A 13,501-nucleotide genomic window follows, 5' to 3' on the forward strand; every position below is an offset into this window, starting at 1 on the left:
TGTTGGTGCTGACCTTTAAAGCCCTAAACGGCCTCGGTCCAGTATACCTGAAGGAGCGTCTCCACCCCATCGTTCTGCCTGGACACTGAGGTCCAGTGCCGGGGGCCTTCTGGCGGTTCCCTTGCTGTGAGAAGCCAAGTTACAGGGAATCAGGCAGAGGGCCTTCTCAGTAGTGGCACCGGCCCTGTGGAACACCCTCCCACCAGATGTCAAAGAGAAAAACAACTACCAGACTTTTAGAAGACATCTGAAGGCAGCCCTGCTCAGGAAAGCTTTTAATGTTTAATAGATTTTTGTATTTTAATATTTTGTTGGAAGCTGCCCAGAGTGGCTGGGGAAACCCAGCCAGAGGGGCGTGGTATAAATAATAAATTACTACTACTACTACTACTACAACAACTATATATTGCATTATGCTGCCTTTGCTCTGAATGGGCAAATACATGCACTTCTATTTCCATGTGATCACTGGAAGATTGCTGAAGGGGGGAGCTTATTTGTTGAACCTTTTTGTGAATCAAGTAGCACTCCATGAAACCTGCAAGTGGTGAACCTTCTTCAGCTCAAGGGCAACATTATCTCATGGGTAAACGTCTGGGAGTGGCCAGAGCCAAAATGTGTGGGCTTAATGCAGTGGACAGAGCAACACAGAAGGGCTCATAAGGGGTGTGGTTTGGGGTGTGTTGTGAGGCCTAGATGGCCACTTCCAGCCCACAAGCAGAAAGTTCCTGACTCCTGGTCTGGATTAAATTTGGAAGGATTGTCTAGTTCTGCTTTTATAAATGGGAATGCTGACATTCCCCTTCTTGCCTTACTAATATGAAGGGTTGGAGTGTGTTAAAATGTTTGCCGAGCCATACCTCTGGCCCCTGCCAGCATCTACCCAGGTTTCCCACCAGCCATAAATTTATGTGGATAGCGGAAGAAGGCAAGCATTTGCACACAGACCTCTATCTACACTATTACGTTTCTCCAGTTCCAGGAATCCTGTTTGATCAGCATTTCAGAACACAAAGAAGTTCCCATACACAGAGGTCCATCTACAAACGGCAAAGCCAGGAGAAGCCATGCATTGTTGAGAGCAGGACCAGAGGCTTCTATTACATGGTGAGCCATGAAAACACATACTGTGGCATCTGTCTATGCAGGTAACTTTATTCAGCCATAAACTGACTCTTTCCACTGAAGTTGACCACTGGACTGTCCTGCACAGGAAAGACTATAACAGTGTTTTCTGTTTGAGTTAGCTGCCAGAGATGATCTGTAGGCAGCCATAAGAATTGAACTGTGACGTGGGAATTTAAGCAAAGGAGCTTGTCAGAGCCCTGGGCCAAGAAACAAGCAGGAATCAGAATGGAGGAGCAAGCAGAAGTCAGATCAGTGAACAAGCAGAAACCAGCACAAAAGGCCAAGGCAGATGTTGAAGCAAGAGCCAGTGCCAAAGAACAGTTCACAAGTGTTCTGTTTCAGGAAACAGCCTCAGCCAGATGGGTTTGTAGCCAAGCATGGGGCTGCGGGCATGAGTACAGATTCCAGCAAGCAAAGTAAGACAAAATCAATCACAATCCAAGTTCAAGTAATAACAATAACAATTTTATTATTTATACCCCACCCATCTGGCTGGATTTCCCCAGCCCCTCTGGGCAGCACCCAACAGAACACTAAAAACAGAATAAAACTTCAAACATTAAAAACTTCCCTAAACAGGGCTGCCTTCAGATGTCTTCTAAAAGTCAGGTAGTTGTTGATTTCCTTGACATCTGATGGGAGAGCATTCCACAGGGAGGGTGCCACTACTGAGAAGGTCTGCCTGGTTCCCTGTAACCTCACTTCTCGCACTGAGGGAACTGCAAGAAGGCCCTCGGAGCTGGACCTCAATGTCTGGGCTGAACAATGGGGTGGAGATGCTCCTTCAGGTTATGTTATGATAAAGCAAGGTAATGTTCAGGTTCTAATAAGATGAAGTCAAGCAGAAGCAGGTAGCCCCCTGGATAGCTCCACATGGAGCTCTCATAGTCACCAATATTCAGCAGTGTACCACAATAATATTCAGTAATAAGTAAACCCAGACTGAGTCTTAAATAGAGCTACAGCTCCATCTCAACAGCAATCTCTGTTTCTAGTAAGTTAATCCTTTTTTATTTCAAGGGGCCTTGCCCATCAACTTTTACAGTACAGAGGAGATTGTGGTTCTGCTGAGGTTTTTTAATTGGAGTCTTCAGAATCTAACAACATAATCTCTTCAGGATGCAGAACTGTTGGCAAAATGGGCTTCGGAGACATCCTCTGAATCTACCTCCACATCCTGCAAAGATGAGAAATTGGACCCAGAAGGACTTAACAGTGAAGCCAGAAGGCAGAACTGAAGATCAAGGAAAGGGATGTGTCAGAGCTTAGAATATCTTGTTACTCAGGAAAGCCTTTTTACAGTCCTTCCTGTCCAGCAGCAGCTGATTGGCTACTTAACTGTTTTGGTACCTCAATTTTGCACCAAATTGGTGACAACAGAAATTCCTTATGTGCCCATGGGAGGGTTGTCAAAAGGAAATACTGTAGGACTGCCATCATACTGCTCTTATCATATTGTCAAATTACTTTTTTATGCTTTATGGAAAGTGATTTACTGTATAAATGAAATAAACAAATTTTTAAATAGGATTCAAAATCAAGATACCTTTACTAGATCAAAACTGCTGGTGAGAAAACCTCTTGGAAAAAGAATTTATGCTCCACAACAGAAATGTTTGTGAATAATGATATCATATGAAACATTTCAGAACTTATCTTTGAGACTTTTCTCCTACAGCCTACCCTAGACTCACAGTTATTGGAGTCTTCAGAAAAAGGTTGTAATCCTATACACACTTTGGAGAAAGAGCATATGAAGCTCACTGCTGGATCAGGTCCATCTGGCCTAACAACCTGTGCTCACAGTGGCCAACCATATGCCTATAGGAAGCATGCCAGCAAGACCCAAACACAAGAGTATTCTACCCTCCTGCAGTTTATAGCCACTTATATTCGTGTTGCACCCAACAGTGGATCTAGAACATAGCTACCATGGTTAGTAGACATTGATCGCCTTATCCTCTATGAATTTGTCTAATCCTCTTTATAGCTTTCCAAGCTGGTAGCCATCACTACATCTGGTGGGATAAAATGCCATAGTTTAACTGGGCTTCGTGAAGAAATATTTTCTTTTGTCTGTCTGGAACCTTCCAACATTCTGCTTCATTGGATCACCCTGGGTTCTAGTATTTTGAGAGAAGGAGTACTCAAATAATGCTTACTTCTCAGGAGACCCAGGTAGACAGACATGGATAGTGTAAATGTCATGTCCAGCTAGTCTCATGTCAAAGTGACCCTCTGCAAAACACTGAACCCATTTGTCCTGGTTTTTCTTTTTTTAAAGTGCCCCAGTGTTTCTGGTGTCCTCCACAGCTCACGACAAATCTAGTTAGATGGAGCCAATCAGCTGTAGAGTACAATCATGACTGTAACATTTTCAGGCATTTCAGAAACATGTATATTAATGACAGAGGCAAGAAGAGCACCCTCTTCTGTGTTCTGAATGTCTCCACACATGCAGATTATTTTATCAATTGTGTGAGAGCAGCAAGCTGGATGTTTTTCTTCTTAAAGTGCCCATTGACACAGCAAGGAGCACAGTTTCTCTTATATGGTCTTAAAACAGGCTCCTGCTTTGTCGCATTACAGTTTAATCCCCCCTCCACAAGGTGCAAGCAAAAATCTTTGCTTGGCTGGCTTAACCCCAATCAAAGAGTAGTGCCTGACAGCTCTTGCTTTTTCTTCCTCCTGTAAATGGACATGAACTGTGAAGACCTTATCAGATATTAATACATGTTATTCGGGCTAACGGGGGAGAAAAAGACACTTGCTGACACAATGAGCAACTTGAGATATGAGAAAATCCGACCTGAAATTAATTTATCGCCATACTGCCTTTCAAGTGCATTAATTTCAGTGAAACACATTTTCTGCTTCCATTATGGAACCTGATTGTCAGAGGTGTCAAGTAGCCACCTCTTCCCTTTAGAAATTAGTGGGATTTGAGAATGTTCATCTCTTCTGGTAACCAGACTCATGCGCGAATGAAAATAGTCTAACACTACCCCAAAGCCTCATGTTCTCAGTTCAGGTTTCAGTGCAAGTATCTGAAACCCTTTTATTCTCTCTTTCTGCTACAGAGGGAACTGGCTTGTATTCATAAGTCTGGATCTTACAGGGTCAAAGAATACTGATAGCAAGAAATGAGCCAACCTGCCAGGACAGGTGAGAAGTAGGCAATTAGATATTTGAACTGTTGTCGAGGTTAGGGATGCTAAATCTGGCCATGGGACAGGATGGAACACACAGCCGCAGGCTGGAGACCAGCCAGCTTTCATGTACTCAGAGTAAGCAGGAGAAGGATTAAGAGCCTTGGCAACATATTCTCTACACCAGCCTTTACCAACCTGGTGCCCTCTGGATGTTATGGACTACAATTCCCATCTGTCACAATGGAGGGCACCAGGTTGGCAAAGGATTTTATACAAATGGTTCTAGGACAAGGACAAGTAAAGTTCATTGAGGCAAAAACTAGAATAAGTATTAAGCCAGTAGAATTTTGTGATTCGAGGACCCAATCCCCGCTTGGAGAATGAAGACACATGGACACAGTATATTAGGTTAATGGGCAGAAAAATGCCACAACTTTATTGATTACAGCATGTGAGAGGTATAGGCTTAGGCACTGGACCACAGAAGATTTGACTCCACCAACTCGGAGAGGGGTGAGTCTGATGAGGGGTTAACCACCAGTAGGGGGAGCCTGTTGATGCAAATACAACTATAAGCTCTCCCCTGATGTCACCGAGGGTCATGCCATGGCCCCCCGCCACACAGGGCATCGGACAGGATCCACGACCACCGGATTCCTTTAACGGAATACACAAAAGTGAAGGGATAGGTGATGGCCACACCTTGCCCTTCCATACACCAACAACACATTCGAATGCCTAACCGCCACCCGAGCCCAAGAGGCTCACCGCCAATACCCTCACAGCTGCAACCAATCCCTAAGACTTCTGATGATGTCAGCCAGCCATATGTCGTTGTCGCGATCTCAAAGATGAACACCATCATCCCGGAACAAGGCCTGGTCGCCAATCTGGATATTTATGGACTACAATTCCCATCTGTCACAATGGAGGGCACCAGGTTGGCAAAGGATTTTATACAAATGGTTCTAGGGCAAGGACAAGTAAAGTTCATTGAGGCAAAAACTAGAATGAGTATTAAACCAGCAGAATTTTGTAAGCCACCAATGGCAAATCTTTGCAGGCCAAGAGCTGCATTACCCTGGTGGAAATATTTTGGGAGCCACATTTCATTAGTGAGCAGGCCCAAACACACAGACAACCACACACCCTCACCACAGAGCACCACACATCCACAGAATCACACCCACAATGCTGTCTGCCTCTGATCCTTGCTCATCTTATCTGTGCAAATAAGCTGAGGGGGGAATGATACGTGAAAACAGTCAAAAAGTTGTTTTATTTGTCCAAAACTGTTCACATGGGCTATTTCCCCTCTAAACATCTTGAATCCTGAGAGAACACAGCTTGCTTTTCAGTCACCCGGCAAGCAGAAAGGATCCTTTATTTTGCTAACTTAATTAGTAGTGATAAGCCGTCCTTGATCCACGGCAATAATGCTACCTGTGATTGCAATTTGTTTTAATTTCACATACAGTGGTACCTCGGGTTACAAACACCTCGGGTTACGAACACTTCAGGTTACAGACTCTGCTAACCTCAGGTTAAGAACTTTACCTCAGGATGAGAACAGAAATTGTGTGGTGGCAGTGGGAGGCCCCATAAGCTAAAATGGTACCTCAGGTTAAGAATGGACCTCTGGAACAAATTAAATTCGTAACCAGAGGTACCACTGTATACACTAATGGGGTCTGAACTGGAGCTGACTGACCAGGAACAAGATAATGAGGTCATAGTAGATAGTCCTAAGAAGACATGTTTCAGTTTTCAAGATCTTTCTAAAAATGTTGCATGAGCATGGCTCTAGACGTGGCCACAATGTTTCAGAGATGACCTGACCATACATTAAAATAATAGCACAGGCATGGGCTACAGTTCTTTGGATATCAGCCCCTCCCTCAGCTATGTAAAAGTTCGTTTCATTGGAGATACATCTCCAGAACATTTAAAGAAATCAAAAAACCTAATGTACACTGATGTCTCAGCTGCTCATTTCCATAGTCACATTAAGAATTCTCTTTGAAGGCTGCCCATTCTCTATTAAATTATTTATAGTTTCTCATGGACACTGTATCCAAAAGACCAAAGTATTTTCACACAGAGGCAGCACTTCACATGAAGGGGGCTTTATGCAAGGGGAACAGCCCCAATCAATCAAAATTTATACTCCAGAAAAAAGGCAGCAAAATCCTCATTATGCATGCTAGAAGGCCATTCATTTTTCTGTCCTGTAAATAACTGTGGGGACGGATAATGGACACTTGACACCTGCTTAGATCATCAGCTGGTGTAGTCAAAGGGATAGTCATTTATCTGCCAGATTTAACATCCATGCAAAGCAGTGTTCAACTTTAATAAGTGGTTGAGGAGAAGAGAGTGATACCCCCTCCCCACTGTGGCAACCAATCATTCATTTGAGTGAAATCCCAGCTCATGGAAGGCAGAAAGGGGATTCTCTTCATGCAGCTGGGCATTTGAATCCCATAATACTAAAGGCCTTGAGAAACACCTTATGGATTACAGACTACAACCTCTGAGTTGGACATTGGAAACACTGACATTGGTTTCCAATGTCCAACTCAGAGGTTGTAGTCTGTAGTCCAGAGTTAAGATTTAATGCAGTGGCAAGTGCAGAAAGAAGCTTGCTAGCAAACCAAGCAAACATTTGTGGACTGATCTGCCTCCTTGCACTAGTCCTGGCCAAAATTGGCACTTTCCACCACCACTGCTCCATTTAGCACTACTCACAAGTGGGCAAGTGAGAGTATTTAGGCCTTTTCGGGGTGGGGAGCTCACCACTGAGCAGGCAAAATTTCTGTTTTGGAAAACTGGTCTGTTTTCTTTACCTTCAACATCTGCATTTTCAAAATGTGGGAAAGATCCAGGAAAACAAGATGGGCTTGATGGGTCTTATGATTCGGGTTGTTGGCCTAAGTGGTGTCAATGGAAACTTCAGCTGTGGGGCTAATAGCAGCTGGGGGGAGGTGTGTGGAACAATGTTCATCAGGACTGCCGTGGGGAAGGGTAGAACTCTGCCTCCCACTACACTACAGGTGGAGAACTGGATCTCAGCAGCAGGACAGATGGTTATCTACCCCACCAATTGTTGGCCATGTTTGACAGGTAGGCAGCTCAATCAACTGACATCACAATGCCTCCCCCACTTTTTTAAATTATCTGCAGGGATCTTCAGAAGCCCTTTTCAAAGAACTACCTTGAGCTGATTGTCAGATCTTCAGAAGCCCCTTTCAATGTGCTGGGTAAGATAGTCTAAACTGTGGTCCTATTCCTGATAGAAACACCAGCTCCTGATACTTTTTTTGTTTTAAAAAACATGCACACAACTCCATATGATAGGTTTAGCATCAGGCGTAGATTTCCCCTCTGAATTCAGTTTCTACTACTTTGTTTGGAGTACCTGGTATCCTTGTTTAGTGACACACACACCCTCCAATCAGTTAATCAGCTGTGCCTTCCCATACAAGAATAAGCCAGCATGGCTTACTGCTATAATCATTATCTCTGCAGCCTGCCATGTTAAACAAAACAAAAATATATGATGACTGGTTTGAATTATTGTTCGCAGTGTGTATTCTGCAGCCATGAAGGTAAACTTGGTAATCAGAACACCAGGAATTTATATTGAACATATATTCAAATTGAATTCTAAATTGAACAAAAAACATTACTTTAAAAGCATCCAGAATGAGTTTGCTCAACTGTGCCCCTGCTGTTTTGCTGCTAACCACAATCTAAGAGAACACACAGAGAGTCTGACAAATTGAGACATCACTGGCAATTAATCTTAATTACACAACTGGAAGGGGATATTTCGGCTGGCCAGAGCCCAGAAACAGCAAAATGCTTTCACTTGATAGAAAACCTGAGCATTCTTCTTGATACATACAACCTAATACTATAAAAAAAAAATGCTGGCAGAAATAAAACTCCTCATTGATTAGGAGCCCATCGGGGGGCTGAATTAATGTTTTTCTACATGAACTAGATTGACAGATGAGTTTCTGATTTCTTTACACTTCAGAACAGATATGGTTCAGTAGAACATATCCTTAGAAAAAGGCAGCTAATTTCCCTGGAAAAGAACCTGATGTTGGGAAAGATTGAGGGCACAAGGAGAAGGGGATGACAGAGGACGAGATGGTTGGACAGTGTTCTCGAAGCTACCAGCATGAGTTTAACCAAACTGCGGGAGGCAGTGGAAGACAGGAGTGCCTGGCGTGCTCTGGTCCATGGGGTCACAAAGAGTCGGACACGACTAAACAACAACAATTTCCCAGATCTTGGAGTAAGATTTGTGTAAAAGGACATAGTCAGACATCAAGGTAGAGCTACAGTTTGCACCCAAACCTTTCACTGGGGGATAACATGGATATCAGGATATTGACAAGGTTTGCTACACTCCATTCAAGACAATATTCCTCTCCCTTTTAAGAGATTGCAAATGAGCCAGTATTCATCAGATGTAGCTTTTACCATCACTGCATCAGTATGATGAGGAAAACTGTCCTTACGGGGTTTGTTTTTCCCTGCAGAGCACTTAAAAGAAAAATTAAGCCCTGTCCCAGATGGATAGACTTTGCCAATGCTATTTACTACTACCTTTTAAAGATATCAGGCTATTAAGTAGTAAGAGGTGAAAGAGCACCTGCGTCTCTCAGGGCCAATCTGCATATTGTACTAACAGGACATAAACTTCAGGCACTGTGCCAACAGAGGACACTGTACAGACCGTTGTTGGGCTGCACACTTAAGTTCCCCTTTGGTCTTACAGCTGTACTTTCTCTTCAGTCAGCTACTATCCAGGGACCAGGAAAGGAGAAGGGGAGCTTCCTTTATTGGGTTATCCAGCCTGATGCTAAAGCAAAACTTTTCATTAGGAGTGGGATAAAATGCAACCCCCTTAGTTTGGATCTCCTTTAGTTTGTTTTTGTTTCGTTTAACACATGAATCACAGAATTGTAGAGCTGGAAGGAACCACAAGGATCATCTAGTCCAAGTCCCTGTATTGCAGGAATCTTTTGCCCCAAGTGGAACTCGAACCCACAACCCCGAGATTAAGAGGCTCTTTGTTTACATAGTTTGCACACTTCCATAGATATATGTATGTCTTCTTGGACCTATGTGAAATGCAGCAGCTCTGTACTGAAGCATCTGCTTTGCATACAGAAGCCCCCAGGTCCAATCCAATTGGGAACTAATCCTAGTGAGGATTGTATCTGGTGCTGAATACAAGCCGCATTTGCAAAGGAACAAATCAGGAGTGTGTTTTAAAGCCCCCAATAGTTCCTTTCCAACTGCATCTTTATCTGCTCCATGCCTGACATAAAAGATAATGTCAGGTTTGGGTTAGGTGGGCATGGCTTGGCAAAAACAGAATCACAGGCCAGATTATGACCCCCAGCCAGGCCTAGTTGGATGTGTAGCCCAGATTTCCCCCACTGCTGCTATACAGGACTCAACCATGATACCTCCCAATGGAGATGGGTGAGTCTAGGAGAGATTTAAAACTTTTCTCATGGAATGTCAGTGGGATGGGTGAGCCCATCAAACACCAGAAGATGGCAGACCACATCAGGCAGCACTTCCTGAATGTACTTTGTTGACAAGAGACACATTGTGCAAACTGCTGTGACTGGTTTCTAATATGTGGGACAAATCCTGGCTAAATTCATATCTTGGGATGGCATAGGGGAAATGATTCTAGATGTCACTCTCCCAGTACAATGTGAAAAGATTCCCTGTGTGATATGAGGCTGCTTCGCCTCATCACCTCTAGTTGTTGGGTTTTAGTTTTTGTTGTTTTGATTGTGTTTGTGTATGCTGCAACCCACCCTGGGGACGTCTGCTGAAGGGCGGGTAAGAAATGCAATAAATAACCATAATACTCCCCAGCATCGCCCATAGGGCTAGGAAATAATCCCACCTTTAGTCAGTGTATGCAATACTGAGCTACATGGATCAATGGTCTGACTCAGAGTAGGGCAGCTTCCTGTAACCTCATGGAGCAAATGCATGAGGAAGAGGTGGGATTGTGCCCTTCCTTCAGCAACACTGCACCCCAGTGGCCCGGCCCTGACCTCCATGCACATAGCTGAAGGTCTGAAAGGAGGCTTTATTTATTTATGGAAAGCATTAGGAATCCGCTTTCTGCCTTCAAAGGTGCCAAGGTAACATGCAATAAGGAAAACAGTACAAGAATAAAAAACACTATAAAAAGGAACAAAATCAGACAGCAGAATTTAAAAAACCATCAAAACCAGATGAAACAAAACAGTTCATCTAGCACTAGGCAAAGATGGAGCCATCTTGGCCTTCCTAAGAAGAGAGTTTCACACTCAGGATGCTTCTGTAGAAAAGGCCTTGCCCCAGGTACTCACCAACCTAGCCTCTCTTGGTTGTACATACAGGCCTCTGGTGAAGATGAAAAACCAGGCAGAGGGCCTTCTCGGTAGTGGCGCCCGCCCTGTGGAACGCCCTTCCAGCAGATGTCAAAGCGATAAACAACTACCTGACATTCAGAAGACATCTTAAGGCAGCCCTGTTCAGGGAAGTTTTTAACGTGTGATATTTTACTGTATTTTTGGTTTTTATGGAAGCCGCCCAGAGTGGCTGGGGAGGCCCAGCCAGATGGGCGGGGTATAAATAATAAATTATTATTATTATTATTATTATTATTATTATTATTATTTGTGCAGGGTCACATGGGAGGAGCTCTTTCAGATAGTTTGGCTCCAAATCATCTAGTGCTTTATCAGTAAGAACCAGCACCTTGAATTGTGGTCAGAAACAATTTGGAAGCCAATGCAGTTGACACAAGACCAGTCTGGCAATTTTCACACTGGTCGCTATTTCTAAATACTCGTCCACAGCAGTCCTCACTCTTTAAGCTTTATGCATGCAGGTGCTTCACATGATCTAAACACCTTGCACAAACATGGTTCCCATGAACACACCCAGCTTACATACGTGGGCAGCAGAAAGGGGCAGTGGAAACCACACTGATACGGATAGAGCCCAAAGTGCATTCGTATCTTCTCGTGTGGAGGGTGAGCCTGTGTTGTGGCTAGTGGAAGGAGGTTTCCCTGGGACTCCTGACTGAGATGCCAACCCAGACAACACTGGAAATGCTGGGCTGTCCATCATGAAAGGAAACACCTGGGCAGGTTAATTCAAATCAATGTACACAATTGCTGAAGACAGCACAAACACTTGAATGGCAATTTGCAACATTTGTACATTTCTCGTGCTATTGTTTGGTGATTAAGATTTCAGACCGGAAAGCAACCAGCAGAACAATGTGAAAGAATTAGCATTGCTAGTCAGAAATAATCAAAATATAGGCATGGATAAAAACGAAAGTGAATTATCTGAAAGTAGGATTGGATGTAAAGAGTGGGTGGTGGGAGTAAGTATGAGAGCACTGAAAGATATTAAGAACAGCTGGCATAATCATAAAAGCCCATTTTGAACTACAACTGACAGAATGGAAGTTATTTTATTGTTGCAGCAGCATTCCTTCTCCCACTTAATTCATCTAAGCTGAAGCATTTGCACAATGAAAGGTGGAGCTAGGAAACAGTCTACATATGCCCCCACTCCTACAGATTCCAATTCTTAATTCCTTAAAAAAACACCCTAATCCTCTTAAAGCTAAATTCAAGTGTTATGCATTTTAAAATATTATATAGTATTTATGTTGGACCTACCCGTGCTTTTCTCTGCTCGGTATCAATGGGATTTTGTTGTGGCTTTCGTCGGCATGGATAATCTGAGCGACATACTCCTCACTTTGCTGGAAGTATCTGTAGACAGCCACTTGCACAGTGCAGTCTTCACTAGTGCTTTTCAGCCAAGGGCTCAAAATGAGGAACTTCGTGCTTTCTGATGTACTGAGGTATAGGAACGAACCTGCAATGAAAGAGAAGATAAGAAGCTGATTACCCTCCCCAAAAGTGTAAATGATAACAAGGATTGTTGTCCAAACTAGGGCTAGCAGCTTCCTTTACCATGAAAAACAACTGTTCATTCTAGAGTCAGTCTGGTGTTATTGGATTGTTCATCTAAAATGCCACTAAAGTTCTAAAGATTGGCAATCTGCACACAAAACCTGAATCCACATTCCAGGCTCTGAAATGAAGCCAAGAAGAGCTACTGTGTCTTGGCATGTATGAGGAAAGCTGATGGTGCCATAAACCCAAATCAGTAAGAAATCTCAGTGCCAAGACATGCTCAGGGGGTTCAGGCACAGAATACCTGGCATATACTTGGAAAGGCATTTCTGGAACCATAGCCAGATTCTCATTAGTCCTCCTGATTGTAACAAGGAATATACCAAGGCTGTAGCTATTGTCAAATTATCTTTTCTTTTCTTTTCCTTTTTTCTTTTCTTTTCTTTTCTTTTCTTTTCTTTTCTCCTGGAACTGTCCCTAGGAATTTGGAGTCATGTGTTTACTTAAACATTTGCCTTACTTGCTGATTGAACAACGTGAACAACCCAACTCATGTCTGCTCGGAAGGTAGTCCTATTGAATCCAGTGGGATTTATTACCAGGTTAGTGGGATTAGGATTGCAGCCCTAGTTTCCATTAGAAGAAGATCATTGGAGGATCGTGTAGTATTTTGGTTTATTTAAAAGCATGCAAGTTCAGCAGAGACAGCTTAAACATTCTAATAGACAGGAAGATTTGCTGCCTCACATCAATTCTTCAAATACAGACAGTCTCCAAGATGCTAACACAGCCCTAATAAGGTTGCCATATTTTGAAGAGCAAAAAAGAGGACACATTTGCTGACTTCTACTTTTAACTATGGATCGCTATGACGACTCTACTCATGAAAAGGGGGGAAAAGAAGAAGGAGGAGGCGTTTGGATTTGATATCCCGCTTTATCACTACCCTAAGGAGTCTCAAAGCAGCTAACATTCTCCTTTCCCTTCCTTCCCCACAACAAACACTCTGTGAACTGAGTGGGGCTGAGAGACTTCAGAGAAGTGTGACTGGCCCAAGGTCACCCAGCAGCTGCATGTGGAGGAGCGGGGACGCGAACACCAGATTACAAGTTTACCACTCTTAACCACTACACTACGCTGGACAAATGGCAATCCTACAACTCACTTCCCTTCCTTTTTCCTCTGTATCTACCGGTAGCTCAAAACGCAAACTTCAGTCACTCTCTCTCTCTCTCTGGTTCCTTTCATAGA

General features: G+C 43.4%; 1 protein-coding gene across 1 annotated transcript in view; it reads right to left on the bottom strand.

Annotated features, from left to right (window-relative positions):
- The window catches only part of ALK (ALK receptor tyrosine kinase), a 579,386-nt gene that overhangs the window by 315,370 nt on the left and 250,515 nt on the right, over nucleotides 1-13,501 (bottom strand). Inside the window, exon 4 of the mRNA XM_053382982.1 lies at nucleotides 12,008-12,209. Coding sequence (XP_053238957.1) covers nucleotides 12,008-12,209 — 202 coding nt within the window. The remainder of the gene's footprint in view (nucleotides 1-12,007; nucleotides 12,210-13,501) is intronic.

Source organism: Podarcis raffonei, chromosome 3 (genome assembly GCF_027172205.1).
Source record: "Podarcis raffonei isolate rPodRaf1 chromosome 3, rPodRaf1.pri, whole genome shotgun sequence".
Classification (NCBI taxonomy): Eukaryota; Metazoa; Chordata; class Lepidosauria; order Squamata; family Lacertidae; genus Podarcis; species Podarcis raffonei.